The 22,936-nt window shown below is 33.6% G+C and overlaps 1 protein-coding gene and 1 pseudogene across 1 annotated transcript in view; one reads left to right on the top strand and one right to left on the bottom strand.

Moving 5' to 3' along the window:
* Positions 1-22,936, top strand: part of CFAP47 (cilia and flagella associated protein 47) — a gene marked incomplete at its 3' end in the record, with an annotated part of 348,750 nt that overhangs the window by 307,047 nt on the left and 18,767 nt on the right. The window contains exons 54-55 of the mRNA XM_039855224.1: positions 21,165-21,324; positions 22,601-22,695. Of these exons, the coding sequence (XP_039711158.1) occupies positions 21,165-21,324; positions 22,601-22,695 (255 nt within the window). The remainder of the gene's footprint in view (positions 1-21,164; positions 21,325-22,600; positions 22,696-22,936) is intronic.
* Positions 18,803-19,376, bottom strand: LOC120596774 (rRNA-processing protein FCF1 homolog; annotated as a pseudogene).

The raw sequence follows: 22,936 nt of genomic DNA, 5'->3' as shown, positions 1-22,936 counted from the left end.
GTTTAAAAGCAAGTTCTAACACATTAACCTAATTTTATTTTGCTAAACTCTTAGATCTTAGAAAATATATAATAATTATGTTTTTCATTTTCTACAAGGCACTAGACAAATTCCATTATATGATCCCTCTGATACAGTCATGTGCCTTTTAGTATATCAAACACTTAATAGCCAATACTTCTGATAAATGGTCATTACACCCTATCATTATAGTCACCTCTTTATGATTTCAGCAACCATGTTCATCTTCCTCCTTCTATTCACTAAGTAAAACCACAAGCATAGTGAATTAGTCAGTGATTGCTGTCTTAATACTGTATAACAAACAACCCCATAATCCCAATGTCTTGTAACCAGAAACATTTATTTGTCTTGCACATGGAACTGCTGATTAGTTGGGCAAATCTTCTTTAGACTGAACATCAGCTTCGGGACCACTCTGTATGTTTCCTTGTTCTGAGAAGTACCTAGAACGTGTTTGACGTTTTTCTCCTCATAGATGGAAGAAGCACAAGAGGGCAAGTAGAATTATAACATAATTCTTAAGATCTCAACTTGCATACTATCACCTCTACCCACATTCTATTGTCAACTTAAGTCATGCTTAGTATCAGTGGAGATGAGAAATGTACTCTGCCTACCTTAACATCAGAAACATCAAAGTCAAATCACAATAAAAGCATAGCCATAATTTTATAATTATACAGAGGAATGAAGTATCAGGAAAAATGATCCAATTTACTATACCAGACATACACCAACTCTCTGCCCTTTCTGTGCTTGAACACACATAGCTGAATATGGCTGCAAGGCAAAGAAAAGAGCAAAACAAAACGAAACCTCTGACTTTACTTTCATTACTAGGGCCAAATTGTTTATACTTAAGCCAGCCCTTCCACTTGAGCCCCTGATCTCACCTCTTCTAATTTATTTAACAACCTTGCCTTTCAATTATCCCTCATTTCACCTCTATCTACAGTGTTTCCATTGATTGGATGATTCCCACAATATATGTACCACCATGTTATATTATCAGTATATATAAACAAACACTTTGATCTGATGGCCCCTGCAGCTACCAACCCGTTTTTCTCCTTATTTGAAACAAAATTCCTAGAAAAAGTTGTTTGTACTCATTATCTCTGAAATCGCTTTTTCAAGGAAATCATGACTTTCATGTTGCAATATCTATAGGTCGATGCTCTGTCTTTACTTTATTTCTCAGTAGCATTTAAATAGTTGACTTTTCCTCTCCTCGAACTATTATATTTACCCAGCTTTTAGTTTTCTTTTGATGTCATTATTCAGTCCTTCCAAGTCTTCTTTTCTGTCTCTTATCTGCTATTAGAACTCTAGATGTTGGCTTGATTTAGGGTTCAGTCTTGCCTAATCTCCAGTTATATTATCTTCCTGGTCATTTTTTTCTGGCTTGTGGATACTATCAACACACCATGACCTCTTAATTTATATCTCTAACTCTAAACTTTTCCTGAGTTTCAACTGCGTATTTTCTTCCCCACATGGATATCTAATGGTATCTCTTACTAAATATTACTCTTGCTATACTCGTCCCCTCACAGTTGTGCTAATTTGTTCCTCAAAGATTTCTCCATCTTAGTTGATAACCCTATCATTTATCTAGTTTATCTTGCTGAAAAACTAGGAGTCATACTTGATTCATTTTTTTTCTCATTGCAAATTTTCAGCCCATCAGTAAATACTGATAGCAAAGCCATAAAATATATATCTCATTCTGACTGCTTTTTACCACCTCCACCATTTTTACCCTAGTCTACACCTCCTGGACTACTACAATAGCTTCCTTTATTTCAGTCTTGCACCCTCCATGCTAATATCCACACAGTAGACAGAGGATCTTTCATAAAACCTAAAGTGGGCTATATCGCTGTGCTGCTTAAATCTTCCCTGTGTTTTCCAATTCAACTTTAGGAGGTGAGATTAGAAAGGCCCCATATGATCTAGTCCATGCTTTTCTTTCTGACCTCATCTTCTCCAATCTCTCCCACCCTTCACTGAGCTGCTGCATCAACATCCAGAGCCAATTCCTATTTAAGCCTTGAAAATCTCTCAACCTTCTACTTGGAACACTCTTATCCCAACTTTTTCTTTAAAATTCCTCTAAATCCTTTAAGCCTTCAGTAAAGGTCACTTCTTTAGAAAAGTTTTCTGGAAAACAACCTTCACAAATTCTCTTTCCTTAATAATTAACTTAAAACCTATTATAGAGTTATCTATTTGTTCCTTATCTTTTTTTCCCCACTAGAAGTGGAGATCAATGACACAAGAGATGTTTCCTGTCTCATTTCTTACAGTATCCCTAGCAACTAGAAAAGTTCCTTGCTGAATTCATTCATGTACTCATATTTTTTGAGAATTACTGTATGCTAAGATCTTGTTCTAAGTTCTGCAGGTACAACAGGTTGCTAAACAGACAAAATTTCTGCCTTTCTGGGATTTACATGCTAATGTAAAGAGACAGACAATAATCAAATAGGATGAGAAGAGAAAGTGCTCAAGAGAGGTGGGTAAGCAAAGTCTAGGTGTTAGAGGTACGATTATGAATAGGGTAACTAGAAAAGTTCTTAAGGGACAACATGAATGAATGAATTAGGCTGCAGAAATGGCCATAATAAAGTCCCAATACAATCTTATCAGAGTTTATGCCATCTATACCTAATATAAAACCATAGAATATTTGGCATATTTATGTATCACAANAACATGATACATATTAAGATACCGGAAATAGAGTGCTTCTTTGCATGGATATCAAATGATGAAGGATCTTTTGTCATATCTCAGGAAATGGCTGGTATCTACTGGATAAATGGCTAGATAACTTGTAACCAAAACTTCCAACTAGATCTATTGATTGAATTTAGACTGGTGCTGCAGAAACTGGGCATAGTCAATTGTTAGGAAAGAGTGAAATAGAAAAATTTGGAAAATCATACATTAAGGAGAAGGCAAGAATCAACATGTTATAATTTAGGTAGAACTGGTGATGTCCCAATGGACAAGTAGTCCATGGAGGTAGAAATTCAAGGAGAGTGTTTGAAGATCCAGGAAATATTTATCACAGTTGAAATATAACACATAGATGACCTTACTGGTTTGGGATCAACTATTGAAGGACCTAGCAAGACAAGACAGTCAGGATTTTAAATCCTTGGGAGTCTAGATAACTAGCAAGGTATTGATGAATATATAGAACTGGGTCTAGTGTTTGAGAGAATAAATTATATTGAGCATGGAAAAGGGTCTTCTATAAGTGTGAAACACAGAGTTTAATTTTCTGTACTGCTGCTTGAAAAACTTTATCCAGAGACTGGTAGCTTTAGGCAGTAGAACTAGGGACTAAAACAAGGAAGAACTCTCTAATTTTGTTTTATGAGGAAACTGAGTGCCTTAAGAAATAGGAGCTCCTCATTAGATGACGCATCCAAATGGTTGCTGAGGGGCCATCTCTGACAGACTTCTTAAAATGTTTCTAGATTCTCTGGAAAGTTACATGTGAGGAACATTAAATTCCAACTCAAAGATTGTCATTCTATGATTAGGTTAATGACATTAATAAAAACAGATCTATATAGTTTACTTGCTTTGGGGACAGTTATTCTAATTTCTATGCTTAGTTTAAAATATTTTCTCTTAAAAAATGGAACATTTTTTCTTATGTGCTAGAAAAGACATAAGCAAGAAAAATTTAGAATGAAATTGCTCAGATACTAAAATCTAAGGCAAACAATATACTTTTCCACTAGTTTTGGAATCAAACAAAATGTGTTAGCGAAATTTTGTTTTGTAAAATGGAATATACTCTTTCAAGTTTTATTAGTCTGATAATGTTTTTATTATGTTGAGACAAAGTATCAAGTGCCTGTCTGGGGGAAACAGTAAAACATACTTAATATTGAGCATTTATCCACATGCATAAGATATAGAAGAAATCAGGGCAAAAATACTGAAGATCACTGGCACATAAACCACTGGTATGTAGAAGAACATAGAATGTATTAGCTTCTCTACAAGAGTCTTAAGAGATGGACGCTATAAAGAAAGTTTGGAAAGATAGTAAAAGTGATGACAACTTTAGCACATTTGGGTCACTTCTGAGAAACAATGTAATTCTGTAGACGTCACATTTTTATTTTAATTCTTAGACTCTGATAAGTGAAAATATGTTCTAAGCCATGTCTTATAACCTGATTGGTGCATTCTATAAAACTAAATTCCTGTTTTAGCTACACAAATATTAAATTTCTCAATTAGTTTTTATATGAAAAAATATCAGAGTCCAATTCCAAGGTGGGTATTACATTCAGTCGATGAGGTTAAGCAAAATCTCCTATCACTTCAGACATTTATTTAATTTAAAGCAAAAAATTCCAGAAATAACAAAGTGTGTTAGCTAAGAAGAATTTAGAATGAAAATCAGTATGGAAATGTCAAATGTAATCAGACCTCCCTCTATCTAATATGTCAAAAATCCAATTACACCTGAACTGAAATTATCAATTTTTTTTTCTTATTTTAGCTGACATCCCTACATGTATTTAAGTCTAACAGTAAGATCAAGTGGTTATAAGTTGTCATGGTCTCCATGAGTAGGAAATAAGTACACAATTGAAATTCTCTCCTGTCACCAGCTCTGTGGGGAAGTCAAAATTAAATCTTACAGAAGGCTTAGATGTACATTTTTTTTTCACTTATCTCATAAAAGGGATACAGCGAATGTATTTTATGAAAGCATCCATTCTCAGATTTCCCTATTTTTGACTAGGCACAACCACTCATTACCTTTTGCTAGTTTTATTTTTCCTGAATTCTGGTAGCTATAACTGATTTCCTTTCCTATAGCAACTGGGCATTTAATGGAATCACTGACCCCTTAATAGGAGCAGATGAAGCCATCATTGAGTGCTATTCATCTTACTATCACATGTAAATGGTGCTGTGATCTTTATCAAAACTTCCCTCAGGGAGAAAACAGCAGGAAAAAGATAAATGGTGAGACATTTATCTTACAAACAAGCACTCAATTCCTGAGTACATTAGCAAACTCCACATTTGACATGAGTTATATTTGTGAGGGCCGAGTGTTGAGAATGCTAAGCTCATATATAGTGAAGTATATGCATATGTTTAGGTAGTTGGAGAATGTTGAATAATTGGTGGATGCATGAGATCTTACCACCACCATCTATCTTCCACATGGAACTATGTAATTATACATTTTCCCCTCTTTATGTTTGTTACCATATGCACACCTGTTCTTCTTGGTCATTCTTCATTCTCAGCATTCGATCCCCAAGGGCAGAGTACATTCACTTTTTTTTTTTTTTTTACCACAACTCTTATTCCTTTCCAAATTTTAATACTTCACCATACCACCCTCTGGAACTCATGATCTGTCATAAGGAAAATACCCTCTCTTCCCTAAATCAACTTATCTAAATGTTTTACGTACCTTCTTTAAACCTGACTCTTCTCTCAGAAGACACAGTTCCCTGGTTCCTTACAATTAGAAAAATCCTCATCACTACTTTGAAATACACTGTTACTATTATTGATAGTAGCATTAGTATCCTAATTCATTTATCTATCTATATTCCTTGGCTTTTACATTTTAATGTTCAGTGACATTTTTCTGTCACTCCAAAAGAAATTATAGAACTAAGAGAATCATATAAATAGAAAGAAGATCTATATTGAATTGTGTATAAATATTGGAAACGATTCATATTTGACAAGATATTTTTAAAATACTCCTATTTATTGGACTTCTGATGTTGCCAAGATAGCATAGTCCTATTCATTCCCACCCTACTCTAGCCAAACATCAATGGAAAAACCAAGTGTCCCTTACCCTCATAGGTTCAGGGGGGCCAAGCAGATAGTTAATTTTCTACCTTACCCTACCCACGCTCACGTCTCAGAAGCAGTACACTCTGATTTCCTTCCCTTCTCGTCTGGTGTTGATGAGGCCAAGCAACAAAGAAATCTACCATTTTCCCAGCTGAAGTAGTCAGTCCTCCAGTTCCTCTACCAGAATACTGTTGGGGCTGAGAGGGGAATTTATCTTCTATTTATTTCCTGACAAAAGCAGGTACAACTCCAAGTACCCCACCAGAATAATGTCAACAGGGTCGTCACAAAGTGAGTGCCCTTTTCCACCTGGCAATAATGAAACTTAAAAAGATGGTGCCTGAAAGGTCTAGTCACCTCTAACTACCTGTTGTGAGTGAGACTGAGAAAACTGGTGCAAGTTGGGCTGGTAAGCAATCTACTTTTTTCCCACTATGGGTGTTAGCAAGATCTAGTAGGATAGAATGCAGAATCAATAGACATTCCTATTGTAACCCAATCCCTAGAGTCAGTGGGATTTAGTAGAGACCACAGTCTACACCCCCATCAAGCATCAACAAGTTAGAATGAAGCAATGTGAGGAAGAGGAGTTGGCATTCTGCTTCCCTTCTATTCACATGGGAACCAGGACCAGTGGAGAACTGAGCTTCTAACCCCACCTAGCACCAATAAGGGAGAGTGAAGTGGTGAGAGATGGAGCTGGTTGGTACTCTGCTTCCTCCCGTCTCTTCTTTGGGGCTCTTCTCTTGGGCCCATCAGGAAACAAAACTCCCCACATAACCCTTCTGCAATGAGACAGTACAAATCGATGCCTCATATTCTGCTTCAACAAATGATTTTGAACTTTCATGAAACAAATAAAAAACAGAGAATAGAGAAAATGTAAGTTAAATAAAGAACCAACTGGAAATCATAGAACTGATAACATAGTAAGTTAAATAAATATCTCGCTGCATGAGGTCAGGAAGAGAATGGAGGTGATGGAGAATAGAATCATGAATGTGAGGAAAGCAATATAATTTACACAATCTGAACAACAGAGAGACATAAAAAAGAGAGGTAGGGAAAAGGAATGAGTTCCAGGGACCCATAGGAAAATAATAAAAGAAATAACAGTCATATCGTCAGAAACCCAAAGGGAAAGGAGAGTGTGAGACTGAAACTTTATTCAAAGATTTAATATCTGAAAAGTTTCCAAAGAGATTCAGATTCGTCTTGAGATTCAAGAGGCTGAGTAAACTCGAAATATTTTAAAGCTAAAGAAATCCATGGCAAGACACATCATAATTACACTTCTGAAAACTAAAGACAAATAAACCTTGAAAGCAGCCAGAGAGAAACAGTGCATTACTTACAGAGAAACACCAATTCAAATGACAAAAGCTTTCTCATCTGAAACCATGGAGGCCAAAAGGAAGTGGTACATATTTCTCAACTACTGAAAGGAAAGAACTGTAGATTGTAAATTCTGTGTCTTGATAATATATCCTCATGAATAAAGGAAAAATATAGAAATTCTCAGATGAAAGAATAGAAAGAATTTGGTATAAGCAAACCAGCTCTTAAAGAATGTCTAAAGGATGTGGGTGTTCTCTAAACATGAAATGGTAACATAAGAAGGATTGGGACTTTAGAAAGTGAAGAACATGAGAATAGATAAATATAATATAATAATAGGCTATCCTACTTCTTTTGAGTTCCTTAAATCATATTTGCTGAGTAAAGCAAAAAATATAACACTGTCTGATATGGAGTCTATATTTCTACATCTGGATTTACTTATAGAGAGAGGAAAGTCTTAAAATAAGTATATATGTAGGTTATATATAATTATAATTAAAATGTGGAATAGATAAAGTGACTTAAATGGAAATAAGGTATATTAACTTTATTATTTTCTTTATTTTTAAGGCTCTGGCATTTGGGGCCTTGCTGACAAGGATGGAAATGCCTCTCCTAGGGTTAGCTAATTCCTAGAGATAGTAAATGACTTATATGTAAGAGTACCTTTCAGATTCAGATTAACAAATCTAGAGCCCGTACCTCCTATACGTCTTCTATTAGGCTTTTACATTCCAGGCAAATGTTCTCCTACCCTTATCACCCTAGAGTCAAGAACCCCTATCCCCTAAAGTCCACTGAAATTTTTCAAACTAGCCAATCCTAAACCTGCTTAGCCTACTTACCCTACTTTACTCATTCTATCCCATGAAAACCATAATAAAGGCTCTTGCCCATTCTTCCACCCCATGACCAACTCTAGTGCTTTTCCATGTGTTCCTACATGACATGCTATGCCTCCTGTTTCTAGAGCTATATGAATATAAAAACTTCTTTCATGACAGTCATTTCTGAGTCTGAATGTATTATCATACCTGATTAAAACAAATCCGAGGTATACTTTAAAACATAAATATATACATTTCATTCAAAGTAGTTAAACATTGACACCTTTGGGTAGCAATAAATTGCATATATATATATATATATATATATATATATATATATATATATATATATAGAATTACCATTTAAAACAACTAAGAGAATTATATGAAATGATATACTCAAAAACACTATAAATCAGTTAGAAACCTAAAATATGTTCGACTAACCCATGGCAATATCACTACATATAACCTAAGGTATTAGAAAAATAAGATAGTATTACAAACAAATCTAAACACGTAAATTCAACAACTTAGGAAAAATTCATCCACTTCTAGGAAATTCCAAACTACCAAAATTCACCAAAGATGAGTGAGATAATGAATATATAAATAGTCCTATAACTGTTAAAGAAATTTAATTCATAATTAAGAAGCTTCCAAAAAGATATCTTCAGGCCCAGATGGTCTCACTGGCAAATTTGACCAGACATTTAAAAAAAGAATTAACACCAATCCTCAAATTTTTCCAAAAAAAAAAAGAAAAAAGAAAGAACACTTTTCAACTTATTCTATGAGGCCAGCATTACCCTGATACAAAAAACAAACAAACAAAAAAACCACAATGAAAGAAAATTAAAGACTAATCTCGTTCATGAAATTAGATGCAAAAATCTTCAACAAAATATCAGTAAATTGAATCTATCAATATATAACAAAATATATACCCACGACCAAATGGTGCTTATTTCAGAAGCAAAGACATGTTCAATATTTGAAATTCCATTAATGTAATCCATACTGTTAAAAAGACTAAAGAAAAAAAATTACATGTCAATCAATATAGAAAAAACATTGGAATAAACACAATATTTATTTCTTGTAAAACTCTTTACAACCTAGAAATAAAAGGGAACCTCTTCAACCTGATAAAGAGCTTCATGATCAAACTACAGCTAATGACACATTTAATTATGAAACATTGAATACTTTCTCTCTAAAATAGGCAGCAACACAAGTATGCCACTCTCACCACTTATTTAACGCATTATTGGAAGGCAAGCAAAGAAAACAAAAGGCAAATAGCATGAAACGGAAAAAGTAAACTGTTTCTACTTTCATATCACATGAGGTACCAGAAAATCCCAAAGAAACTACAAAAAAAAAATTTATTAAGTATTAAGTGAGTTCTGCAAGGCCACAGTAAACAACATACAAATCAATCATATTTATATATACTAGCAATGAAAATGTGGAAACTAAAAACATAATACCATCCACAATCTCTCCAAGTGAAAGAAATATTGAGAAGTAAATCTAGCATAATATGTAAAGGACTTGTATGCTGAAAATGACAAAATCAAACAACAAAGGAACAGATACACTATATTCATGAATTGGAAGGATCAATATGGTAAAGATGTCAGTTTTATCCAAATCGATCTATAGGTTGAATGCAATTTTTACAAAGATGCTCACACAACATACAAAAATTGACATAATGCTAAGCAAATAGTTCTTAGATTTCACCAATAGCAAATTCCATGAGGGGAACTTAATAAATTGGACATCATCAAACTAAAATATTTTGTTCTGTAAAAGTCCATGAGAAGATGAGGAAATGGAAAGCTATAAACTGGGAAAAAATATTTATAAACCATGTATGTGACAGAGGGTTACTATCTAGAATATATAAAAATACTGAAAATTCACTAATAAAAATGCAATTAAATCAGAAAATGGGTAAAGAATATGATGAACAGACATTTCACCAAAGAGAATATACTTATAGTTATTAAGCACATGAAAAGGTGTTCAACATCATTCATCTTTAGGAAATGCAAAACAAAACTGCAGTGAGATTTCACTGCAAACCTATCAGAATGGCTAAAATTAAAAAATACTAACATCAAATATTGTCAAGGATATAGAGAAACTGGACCACTCATACCTTGCTTGTGGGAATGTAAGGGTACAGCCATTCTGGAAAACTGTTTGATGATTTCTTACAAAACTGAGCATTCAACTACCCTAACATCCAACAATTGCACTTACAGGAATTTATCCCAGAAAAAATAAAAAGTATGTCTACACAAAAAAACGTGTATGAATGTTTATAGCGAGTTTATTCATAATGGGGAAAATCTGGAAACAACTCAGATGCACTTCAATGGATGAATGGTTAAACAAACTGGTACAACCATACCATGAAGTACTACTCAGCAATAGAAATGAATGAAGCATTAATAAGCACAACTTTTTTAAAATTTATTTTTCAATTACATTTGACATACAATATTATATTAGTTTCAGGTGTGCAACATAGTGATTATAAATTTATCTACCTTACAAAGTGATCACTCCATCAAGTCTAGTACTCATCTGATACCATACATAGTTATTACAATATTATTGACAATATTCCTTATGCTGTACTTTACACTCTATGACTATTTTTATAACTACCAATTTGTACTTTTAATCCCTTTCACCTTTTTCACCTACCCCTCTAACTCCCACCCCACCCCACCAATCTGGTGACCATCAATTTGTTCTCTGTATATATATGAGTTTGTTTTTGTTTTCTTTGTTTATTTTGGTTTTTATAATTCACTTAACATGGTACCCTCTATGTCCATCCATGTTGTAACAAATGACAAAATGTAATTATTTTTTATGGCTGAGTAATATTCCATTATATACATATCCCACATTCTCCTTATCCATTAGTCTATTGGTGGACACTTAAGTTGCTTCCATATTTTGGCTATTATAAATAATGCTGCTTTGAGCATAGGGGTACATACATCTTTCTGATTTTGTGTTTTGAATTTCTTTGGATAAATATCCAGAAGTGGAATTGCTGTGTCATATGGTAGTTCTATGCTTAATTTTTTGAGGAACCTCCATACTGGTTTCCATAATGGCTGCACCAGTTTATAATCCCACCAATAGTGCACAAACTTTCTCTTTTCTCTACATCCTCACCAACACTTTGTTGATTTATTGATGATAGCCATTCTCATGGATATGAAGTGATATCTCATTGTGGCTTTAATTTGCATTTCTCTGATTATTAGTGATGTTGAGCATCTTTTCATATGTCTGTTGGCCATCTGTATGTCCTCTTTGGAGAAATATCAATTTAGATCCTCTGCCCATTTTTTAATTGGATCGTTTGGGGGGTTGTTTTTGGTGTTCAGTTGCATGAATTCCTTATATATTTTGGATATTAACCCTTTATCAGATGTATCATTGGCAAATATCATATCCTGTTCAGTAGGTTGCCTTTTTGTTTTGTTGATGGTTTCCTTTGCTATGAAAAAACTTTTTAGTTTGATCCAGTCCCATTTATTTTTTTCTTTGATTTCCCTTGCCTGAGGAGACATACCCCAAAAAATATTACTAAGAGGAATGTCAAAGAGTTTACTGCCTGTTTTCTTCTAGTTTCATGGTTTTGGGTCTTACATTTGAGTTTTTAATCCATTTTGAGTTTATTCTTATATATGGTGTAAGAAAGTAGTCTAATTTATTTTTTTTCATGTGTCTGTCCGGTTTTCCCAACACCATTTATTAAAGAGATTGTCTTTACCCCATTGTATATTCTTGCCTCCTTTGTTATATAGATTAAATGACCATATAGAGGTGGGTTTATTTCTGGGCTCTCTATTCTGTTTCATTGATCTGTGTATCTGTTTTTATGCCAGTACCATGTTGTTTTGATTACTATAGGCTTGTAGTATTGTGTGATATTAGGTAGCATGATACCTCCAGCTTTGTTCTTCTTTTTCAAGATTTCTTTGTGTATTCAGGATCTTTTGTAGTTCCACATAAATTTTAGAATTATTTGTTCTAGTTCTGTGAAAAATGTCATTGGTATGTTATTAGAGATTGCATCGGATCTATAGATTGCTTTGGATAGTATGGACATTTTAACGATGTTAATTCTTCCTATCCTTGACCATGGTATAGCCTTACATTTATTTGTATCTTCTCAAATTTCTTTCTTCAGTATCTTATAGGTCTTTTACCTTCTTGGTTAAATTTATTCCTAGGTATTTTGTTCTTTTTCATGCAATTGTAAATTTAATTCTTTTCTTAAATTTTTTCTGTTAGTTTGTTATTGGTGTATGAAAATTCAACCAATTTCTGAATGTTAATTTTGTATCCTACTATTTTACTGAATACCTTTTTAATGAGCACAACTTGATTGAATATCCAGGAAATTATGTAAGTGAAAAAGCTAACTGCAAAAGTTATTTACTGTATGATTCCATTCATCTAACATTCTTCATGTGACAAAATTATAGAAATGGAGAACAGATTAGCAGTTGTAATGACTCAGAGATGACGTAGTGAAGGAGCTAGGGGTGTCTATAAAGGGTCAACCAGAGGGATGCTTGTTGGGATGAAACTTTCTATATTTTGACTGTATCAATATAAATATTCTGAGTTGTGTATTGTAATAACTTGGAAGATGAGAGACATGGGATCTTGCTTTCATTTCTTATAACTGCATGTTTATAATTATCTCAAATATCTTTGTATTGGATAGGGATTATATCATACTATAATATGAGAGAATAGTCAAAAAGATAAAGATTTACACTATATTTGATATCTGTAATACCTATTTTTAATAGATAAAATATGTATCATTTGTGTTTATATGATTCCTAATAATCAGAGCTAAATAGGCAGAGTTCTAGCATTGCATTTAGAAAAGAGACTTTTTTCTCTAATAAGAGATAATTACTATGTTTCATGTTGATTTTAGTTAACATATATCATGTAGTTTGACATGAATAATAAAAATTCTATTTGCAAAAATGATTTTTTTGAAGTTAAATGTTGCTATTTATGAATTGGAAAATGTTTTCAAGACTTCAGTGTTTAGTGACATTTAATGATGTGTGCTGCTGCCTGACATAAAGCATGCCCAGATCTCCAGATAATTATCATGAATGTTTATTAAATTATATCAGCAGCTGAGCATGATTTCACATTTTTTATAAAATTTTCTTTTCTATTGTGTTGTGACCAATTTTTCACACAAATGAGCTCAGGTTCCAATTACATAGATTTTAAATTATGATTTATAGCATAAAGTAGGTGGATTTCTTAGCTAGTCAGTGAAACTACTGATTTTCTTGTGAAAAAACAAAGCTACAGCTCTTGTTATTCAAAGATACCTGGATGCCTGTCTTTCGGACAAATATAACTTGAAATTTAGACCTACTTATACAATTAGAACATTTCTATAAAGAGAATAGAAATTGAACTTATTAAAATAGTTTATAAAGTCTGGCCTTTAAAAAATGGAACCCAAGGCACAGTGGTAATTTCTCTTTTCAGTCATTTTATGCAATTTTCTTAATTTCACAAATACAGGTATATATTCTAACACAGAGAAGACTAGTATCTGCTTAGGAGTTATAGAATATGAGGCCTTTAAAATAGATAGAATGGTTGATGGATGTCAAGATGGGTAAATACAAAGAATAATAGAGAGGTAAATTGTGAGTGAGTAATGAACTTTTGATAGAACCTGATTTTTCTTTAATAAAATTCTCTATAGTAAAATTTCCTACAGTGAACTGAAACTTGATAACTACTACTGACATTCATCATTTATTTCCCAACTCACATCTGATATTCATCCTTCCTGTTTCATTAAGAATATAGAGTCAAATTAGAGTCTTATTGTCTGGTTCTTCCATTATATCGATCAGCCTAATTTTATTTTCATCCATGTACCTTGCATTCCCTCTCATTACATCACAAAAGCTCTCTGTGCTCCTTTGGGCATCCTTCTTCTTGTTCATCGAATCCCTCACCTGCTTAACCATGTGGAGCTCTCTAGGAATTCTCTCCTCTGTCTTCTCTATAATTCTTATTGGATTATTTCTGTCAACATACACATGCTATAATAGCTCTTGATGTTAAAAGACATGCCTCTCTTTATCTCTTATCTCTGCCAGCTACTATTCCATTTATCTGATCCCCCTGTATAGCAAAACAACTTGAAAGGTTATCTATATACTTACTGTCTTCCCTTCTTATGCCATTATTTCTTGAACCCAAGCAATTCCAGCTTTATTCTCCATCTGTCTATAGATACTGCTCTTTTTAAGTTCATGAGTAACATAACATTGCCAAATCTAATCATCCATATGCTGTCCTCATCTTGCTCAACTCATGAGCTCTATTTGACACAGTTGATCCCTCACGGTTTTAGAAATAATCAGCCTCCAGGACTCAATTGATTCTTTTTCTATCTCTCTAGTAAACCCTCCTCATTCTCTTTTGCATGTTCCTCTTCTCTTCCTGCCCCCCCCCTGACTCCCTAGAGGCCCAGGGCTCAGGCTTCTCATTTCTATCCACACTCAATGCGATTTCATTCTGTCGCACATAAGATTCCAACAACTTCTAAATTGATGGTCCTAGCCTTGGCCTCTCCTTAAATCCAGACTCATATAGCCACCAGCTATCTCAGTATTCCCCCCAGAGGTGTCTACGAAACTTCTCAAACTTCTTTAGGTGCTCTGCTCAAGTGAATCTTATCAGAGAGGCCTTCCTAGACCACCCTATAGTAATATCCACATCACTCTAACCCTTATTATTTTACTCAACACCACACATATGGTACATTTTATTTATTGTTTGACTTCCATTCTCACCACTCCCCCCAAAAAAACATTCTGGAATACATGACCCAGGAAAGCTGGGGATTTATTTTCTTCGCTATTTTATCCCTAATGCTTATTGCAATGCATGGCACATAGTATTTTCTGAATGAATAAGTGAAAGAATAAAATAGTGTAGAATTGATGCATATTGTACAAAATGGGACGATCTGAATGGAACTGGAATAGTACCTTTGCCATAGCATAACTTTGATATGTATATTATATTAACTTCCCTTTTCACACGAGGAAAATCTCACTTAAACATTTAAATAACTTGCCTAGTTTCCCAGAATTAGTGAGTAACAGAGCATAGATTTAAACTTCTAAAGCTTACGCTCTATACTTTATCACACTGTATTCCTGTAGGTAAAGAGAGAGATTTTACACACACATTAAGTACAGTGCAGAGGACAAAGAACACATGGTAATTGGTCAATAAGGTGTATTAGTTGTCGTTGTAGTAGTAGTAGTAGTAGTAGTAGTAGTAGTAGTAGACTTTATCTTAAAATTTTCTGTGGGTAATTTTAATTGAAATTAAAATTATCTACTTTCCAAGAAAATATTGAATTCCCCAACATTAATTTTTTAAATCTTAGTTATCTTTTCTATTTATGAAGAAAAATGTTATAGAATATTAGAGCTGGAAGAAGCATTAAGATATTCTATTTCAAACAGTCATGTAAAGCTCTATGTAGCATGTGCTTAATGGCCTTCAATGACCAAAAACTCTCCTTCACTGTGTCTCTGGTCAGGAGGCTCTGATCGTGGATTTTACCTCATTTTGAGCAGCAATGAAATATTTACAGTAAATTCAATATTTTCTTTAAGTACCTTTTTTTTTTGTTAATATATTAGATTTTAAAAAAGCAAACCTAAAACTTTATCTTACAGATATTTAGTTCATGGTACAAAATTTACCTTAGCAACCATTTTTATGCTGAAAAACTCCAACACCTATTTTAAAAACATTCTCTGTTACAAACTGAACATTTTTTTTCTAAGAAGCATGGAGTTGCATTTTTTCCCCAATTACCTATATGAGCCAATGTGACTTTCCATTTAGTGCTTGCTTTTTCTACACTAAACTCTTCGATTTAGTGTCTACTTTGGACAACTTCTTTATTAAATCATAAACATTAGCTAGCTCTATAAAAGATGAACAGGATAAAGAAGCAACAGTCTTTAATTTTTCACAAAGAAAATCAATCCCTGGACTGTCCTTCCTGTTATTCAGTAGGTGCCCACATTCAGTCAATGAGGTACAGGTTGGAGGAGAAGAATGCTTTTTCATGATCATAGCAACCAGATGTCAGTCAAAGTCAAGTTTATCAGTCCTGTTTTGAGAGCCTGGAACTATAATTTTTGTCAGCCAATTTAATGGCATGCCATGCCTCCACCTCTGAGACATCAGGAAAGAAAATATAATTTTATGTTAGTTTGCTAGGGTTGCAATACAAAATACCAGACTGAGTGGCTTAAACAAATTAATATTTTCACAGTTCTGGAGGCTAGAGGTTCAAGATCAAAGGGTTGGGAGGTTTGGTTTCTTCTGAGGTGTCTCTCCTTGGTTTGTAGATGGCAGCCTTCTCACAATATCCTTACATGGTCTTCTTTCCTTTTGTGAGTGCATCCCTAATGTGTGCCAGTGTCCAAATTTCCTCTTTTTATAAGGACATCTGTCAAATTGGATTAGGACCTCAGCTTAACAGTCTTATTTTAACTTAACCACCTCTTTAAAACCCTGTTTTCAAATACAGTCAGATTCTGAGATATTGGCGACTACAGCTTCAATGTAGGATTGGTCGGAGGGACATAATTCAACCCATAATATCTTTGAAGAACCAGTGAATTGATTCTTCTCCTAATTGCTAGATAAACAATTCTGTTCCATCTTTTAATCATAATTTAAAGATTATTTTTCAAAAAAATTGTTGCTGAAAATATGAAGTATTCCGGTAAAAAGTGCATAGATTTCATGTGTGAAAATGGTTAATGAAAAGTCATGTTCTTCATGACTTCATGTTTTAAAAATAAAAACTTGTATTCTTATTTTAAATAAACCACTATAACAAAAATAATAGCATGACTTAGTGTGCTAGTATGTTTCTTAGTATCTCTTTGATTACCCAACATGGGCTGTCTAATGCCATACTAAATATTAGAAATTAAGCTGTGGGGAGCAGTAAGGCAGTAAAAGTAAAGTGATTAAAAATTAATCTTCCAGGATGAAATACTTTCATTACTAAAATGAGGATTATGTTCACTTTACTCTCTTGAGAAGGTTTTTCTTTTAAGAAGGCAGAAAATCTCATAGCCATTAAAGCATTTTATAATTTCTACATTCCAAATAATAGATCAGTGCATAAATATTTCTAACAGCTTTAATCAAAAGAGCAATCAAAATAGCAGTTTTAAAATACAGTGAATAAAATTTGAATGCCAGGCGTAACTAGGCCATAGCAGATTTCAAAAGCAAAAGTAATAGTAATAATACAATGAATGTCACTCTTTCATATTTCTCAGATACTAAACATGAAGTACTATCAGTGTTTCAAAAATTCTATAAATAATCTATACCTCATCATACTAGCTAGATTTCCTAGCCAGAAGATAGAAACAACTGATATGGTTTCTCCCAGCTTCCTGCTAAACACTTGTGAAAATACTGAAATAAGCCTCTAGCAAACACTGAAAACTAAGACTGGCTGAAAATCTATTTCAAGAACCTAGAACCACCTAATATTATGCTTACATGAGAAAAATAGAGGCCACGCTCTTACTCTTGGATAGATCGTGAATGGACAAATATGTCAATTATTTCTAAAGTATAAATGTAGAGTGACCCCATTAAACATACTATTTGCCTCCTCATACACTTCCTGGAGCTAACTGTTCATTCCAAATTTAGAAAAATTCTTTTAAAAAATGAGCTGGAAAAAAAAAGAAAGAAAAATAAATGAATGAAGGAAGGAAGGAAGAAAGCAAGCAGGCAAACAAGAACAAGCTAGAGAAGATGACAGTTAGCCCTACTAGAAAATAAAGCATATATAATTAAAAACAATGTGGCAATTGCACCTAAAGAGAAAGAAAAAGAAATCTAGGGAATACAGAAAAAGACCAAAATGCATATGGAAATGCCATGAAGGCAGCATTTCAAATCAGTGAACTTTTCAGTAAGTGGTTTTTGGATAACTTGTCCCATATAGAAAATTCATAACATTGGATACATTCTTCATTCCATACATATGGATAAACTACAAATTGATTGAACATTTAACTATACAAATAAAAAACGTAGGTAGATCCTTTACAAGATAGAAGTGAGCACAGCTTTCCTGTCTCTACTCATTCTCTACTTGCAAGGAACAATGGGAACATTGTAAGAAATAGAACTCATTTGTGAGACACAAAATGAATTTGATAAATTCTCAGAGTTTTTTTTCAGTGTTAAATTTTAGTCATTTCTTGTAAATTAATAACAGCACAATGATTCTTACTATTCAAGCAAGCAATAATAAAGAAACTTATCATAAATTCAGTAGGGAGCTACAGTTCTTTCTAGTCTGGCAAAAAGTTATAGCCACAAATAGGCTACTAGATTTGTGTGTGTGAGAGAGCAGTTATCTGATTTATAAAAAGAGACAACAAATTTTAAAATGATACAACAATATTATTTTCAAAACAACATCAAAAATGAGCGTGTTTAACCTTATGAGTTGAGGCTCATAACATAGCAAATGGGTATGTGGAATAATAATTCATGCTGTAGTATGTTTAATAAACTGGCAATAGAAAAAGTTGGCTGAAGGAAAGCAGAGGAACTTTGTCTGTTAAGAATTAGAACTGAGGGACTCCACAATCATCTGGCATCCGCTCAGTGTTCTACCTATGGTTAAAATTGTACATGACGGGAATTCCAAGGATCTTCTCCATTCTTCATTTAAAGTCCTGCCCAGTCAATCATGGCCACAATGTAACTCTTGTGCTGCTTTACTCTTTGTACTAAGCAGTCATCTGCATAGATTCTTTTGTGTGTGTGTAGTAATTGTTCATATCTTGGATCCTTGGCAATCCTTAGAGCTACTCGATACTTCTGCCCCAATTTCTCAATTTTAGCCATTACGCAGTCAGTTATACAAAGGATACACTTGGCATACAGACAGTCCATTATTGTCTGCACTAAGTCCAGTTTTGCTTTAATGAAAAAGTAGATGAAGTTGGTATACACCAGGATGTGGTAAGGTGGGCCCAGCTGTGTGTTATATTGAAAGAACAAGCAAGAAGGGTGTGGGGGACTTCTCTTTCTTTGAGTGCACTGGAATCTTTTCTTTTCTTTTTTCATTTTAGGTTTTAATCTATCTTGTTCTTTAAGCCTCTGATCTCTGAGATTAAACATTCACTTCATGGTCGCATACTTATTTTCTGTTGCTTCCACACGTTCATGTTGCACTCTTGTTTCTTCTGGAATCCGCTACTAGATTTTTAACTAAATCAGCTTATGTGTCATAGCATTATCATTCCATACTTTCAATTCGAACATTATAAAAAAGCATGGTGTTAATAATGAATTATACTATTATATATTTGTCTTACCTTACACCATCCAAATGTCTAGGTTTACTTTTAATCATAATATAATCTAATTTTAGTGATACTATAATTTTGTAAGGGTAAGTAATCATTTCTAAACTTGATTTCCTTGGGGATGCATGCTGGTTTATTTGACTCAGCTCTTGCTGTTTTTATTCTTATCTAGTTCTTGCTGTTTTAATTTATTTGAAAGCAACAATTCACTAAAAATATAGAGCTTATAAATGCAAAGTTGAAGATAACAGACATTGTTTAGACAGCTTAGTAAACAATACAATCTTTCATTTGGGCTTTGGGCAAGTTAACCAAATTGTCTCAGTTTCTCCATCTCTAAAATAAGAAACGTAATAGCACTTCATTTATAGTGATTTTCTGAGAATGAAATGAGATATTGTATGAAAAATACTTAGCATGGAGCCTGGCATATAGTCAATTCTCAATAAATAATGACTCATAATCATATTAATTATTATTAACTATAATATTAGACCTTAGAACATTTTCACTTCCTGAAGGAATAAAATTTTAAATTTGAAAATTTATAAGAATTTTGAGTTGGGATGCTTTGCAGAAGGGCCACTTTCTATTTCCTTTCTTGATGTTCTTAATAGTTTAGTACAGCATTCTCATCTGAGACAAAATGGCTGGGAATATCATCAACCTTATAACAAAGAATTTTAAAAGAAAATATAGTCAATATCCCTTATTTTCTTATAAAGAAATAGTGTTACTCTTCACAATAAAGGGAAACACTCATCACTTGGAAGCCTTCACTGTTACAAATGGCCAGAAGCTCACCACTCTTCCAATCTCTTAATACTTGTCCAACAGATAGGATTTATTTTCAAAGTATGGTCCCATGACCATCTGCTTCTGCATCCCATGAGGTGCTACTTAAACATGCAGCTTCCTGGACCACAGCCCAGACTGAATAAATGTGGGGCTTAGCAAGCTCCATGTCTAACAAGTTTCACAGGTGGTTCTTATACAAAGTAAAGATTAAAAAATTCTAATGCATTAGAACATGAGAAAATGCTGTCAGTTTTTCCTTCTGGTTTTTACAGGCTGGAGTGGGTGCCCTTTTCTTTCACCTTTTCTTTCACAAATACACTTTGGCTTCCCTCATGGCATCCATTAAGTAAATGAACAGTTTATTGGTAGCAATTTGGGGTTTCTAAGCAGATATCTGAAGCCATTATGGTCTAGGGGAAAAATACACAAGAAATTAAGGATCGAAAATTGCTGTACTTTGTCTTTTGCAAAATGTAGTAAGACTTGAAAAGACTTGTGGGTTTTATGGTTCTTTTATCACAGTGAGAAACCCAAGCCATCTCTTTCAACATTTTCTCAGCCCTTCCAGCTTCTTCAAGAGAACCTTCTTGCCTCAGGATAAATATGTTTTGTTTTTTTTGAAAATAGGGTTGATGACATTTGAAGAAAATTAGTGAAGCCAGTAAAATGTGCTTATAATTTAGCAAAGTATATTTTTTATTAAGAAGTAATCTAGAAAAATTGATTATCAGTAAAAGAATAAGGAGATTACTTTCAGCCGTTTGAATTGTATCTGAAAATATTTACCACGTTAAAAATTGTTTTTGCATTTTTACAGGAATTGCATTGCCTCCTAAAGGAATTATAAATATCCCAGTGATGTTTGTACCCAAAATTATGAGATTACAGAAAACAATGGTCATTATTCAAATGATGAGAGCAAATGGAAAAAGTTGGCCTATTGACAATTTTGATGAATTGAACACAGAAACAAAAAGGTAACATTCAAATAAGGACATTGAAGGAAAATGATTTAATTTAGTCTGGCACTGGTATGATCTGTTTCTTTTATATGTTATGCAATATATATGTTCAGAGAGGGAATTATATTTGTTATTTGGGTTTAGTATATATCATTGCTGATATGAAGTTCAGAGTGATGAACAAGTTAATATTAAGAATCATGTCAATGAATCAGAGTCAGAGACATACAAAGGGACTGTTTTGACTGGGAAAATAACCTGTATTTGGAAAACAACCTAAAACAGCTTGTCTGGGCAAAGTATAGGACTTGTGATGCTGGCATTCACCAAGTGATGGCACTGTGCCAGGTAGATATGACATCCTGTTAAAACACTACTGTGACTAGGAGATACTGTGTCATTTCCAGAATGTAGGTTACTTGTGTACTCTCTTTGCTTCACTGAAATTTCTGGAAACTCTAATAATGCTGCAAAATTTAAATATTTCCTCAGCTTTTATAGTTAATTAAATAATGGTCTAGAAATCTTAATTAAAAAGAAATTCTTTGCCCTGTGTGTTCATATTTCCTCTCTACATTTCAAAAAATTCTTTCCTGTGGGCCCATTCTGCCATGCTTTTTACCACTTCTGCAGCCAAGACTGCCTACATGATTTGTGGTTCCCAGTATAAAATGAAAATACTGGGACTCTTATTCAAAAACTATTGATAATTTCAAGACAGTTATAGTATATACATTAAACAAGCATGGAAGAATTCTTAGTATGAGGTTTCCGTGCTGTTGCATAGTTCACATGCCCACGAAGCTGGCCCTACCTGCTATGACTTATGTTTCATTTTGAACAAGAAAAGCCCATTTTGAACAATGATCAGAACTATGTTCTAATATTGCCATCTTGCTGTTCTAATATTGCCAGTATTGCTCGTCTAATTTAGAATATAATCCATGGGAATTGTATTGCAATTCCTCTGATTAAGCACAGTTTAGTCACATCAATAAATACCAATGCTGAGCTTTAAATGTAGGAGGAAAGTTCTTCAGTTTTAACTTGTATCTCACAATAGTTGTATTACCTTTTTTCTTGTGATAATTTCCCAGGATTTACTTTTAAATGTTTATAAAATCAAAGTTTGCTGAAAGTGTTTTGTATTTTATACTTAGCTTCTCTCTACCAAAGTTTAAATTCATGAGCTTTTCTAAAATACCATTAGGTTCATAAAGAATATGCTTTTTTCAGCTAATATTGAAAGTGTTTATTATATTTGTTCACTCTTCATTTAATTTCTAATTAGAACTATGGGAATAGACAGTGGAGAAATACAAACAATACAATGGATATACCCCATTCTTGGACTCCCACAGGCAAAACATGCTAAATTCCCTCCAGGTAAGTACATTTTAGTGTCAGAAAACACAAGAATTTGAAGGTACCTTAGAGACCTTCTAATCCCAACTTTTCTTTGTACAAGTAAGAAGTTGCGGTCCAGAGAAAGTAAGTCGTGAAGTAACCAGCCCTATTGGTGGGAGTGCTAGGAATGATTCTGGTCCTCTAACAATGAGTCCAATGATCTTTCCACAAAACTACACCATTTCCAGTTGCTCTTCCTGTTGGCAAAACCTAGAAATCA

Source organism: Pteropus medius, unplaced genomic scaffold, assembly GCF_902729225.1.
Source record: "Pteropus medius unplaced genomic scaffold, Ma_sr-lr_union100, whole genome shotgun sequence".
Classification (NCBI taxonomy): Eukaryota; Metazoa; Chordata; class Mammalia; order Chiroptera; family Pteropodidae; genus Pteropus; species Pteropus medius.
This window is presented reverse-complemented; position numbering and strand designations above follow the sequence as displayed.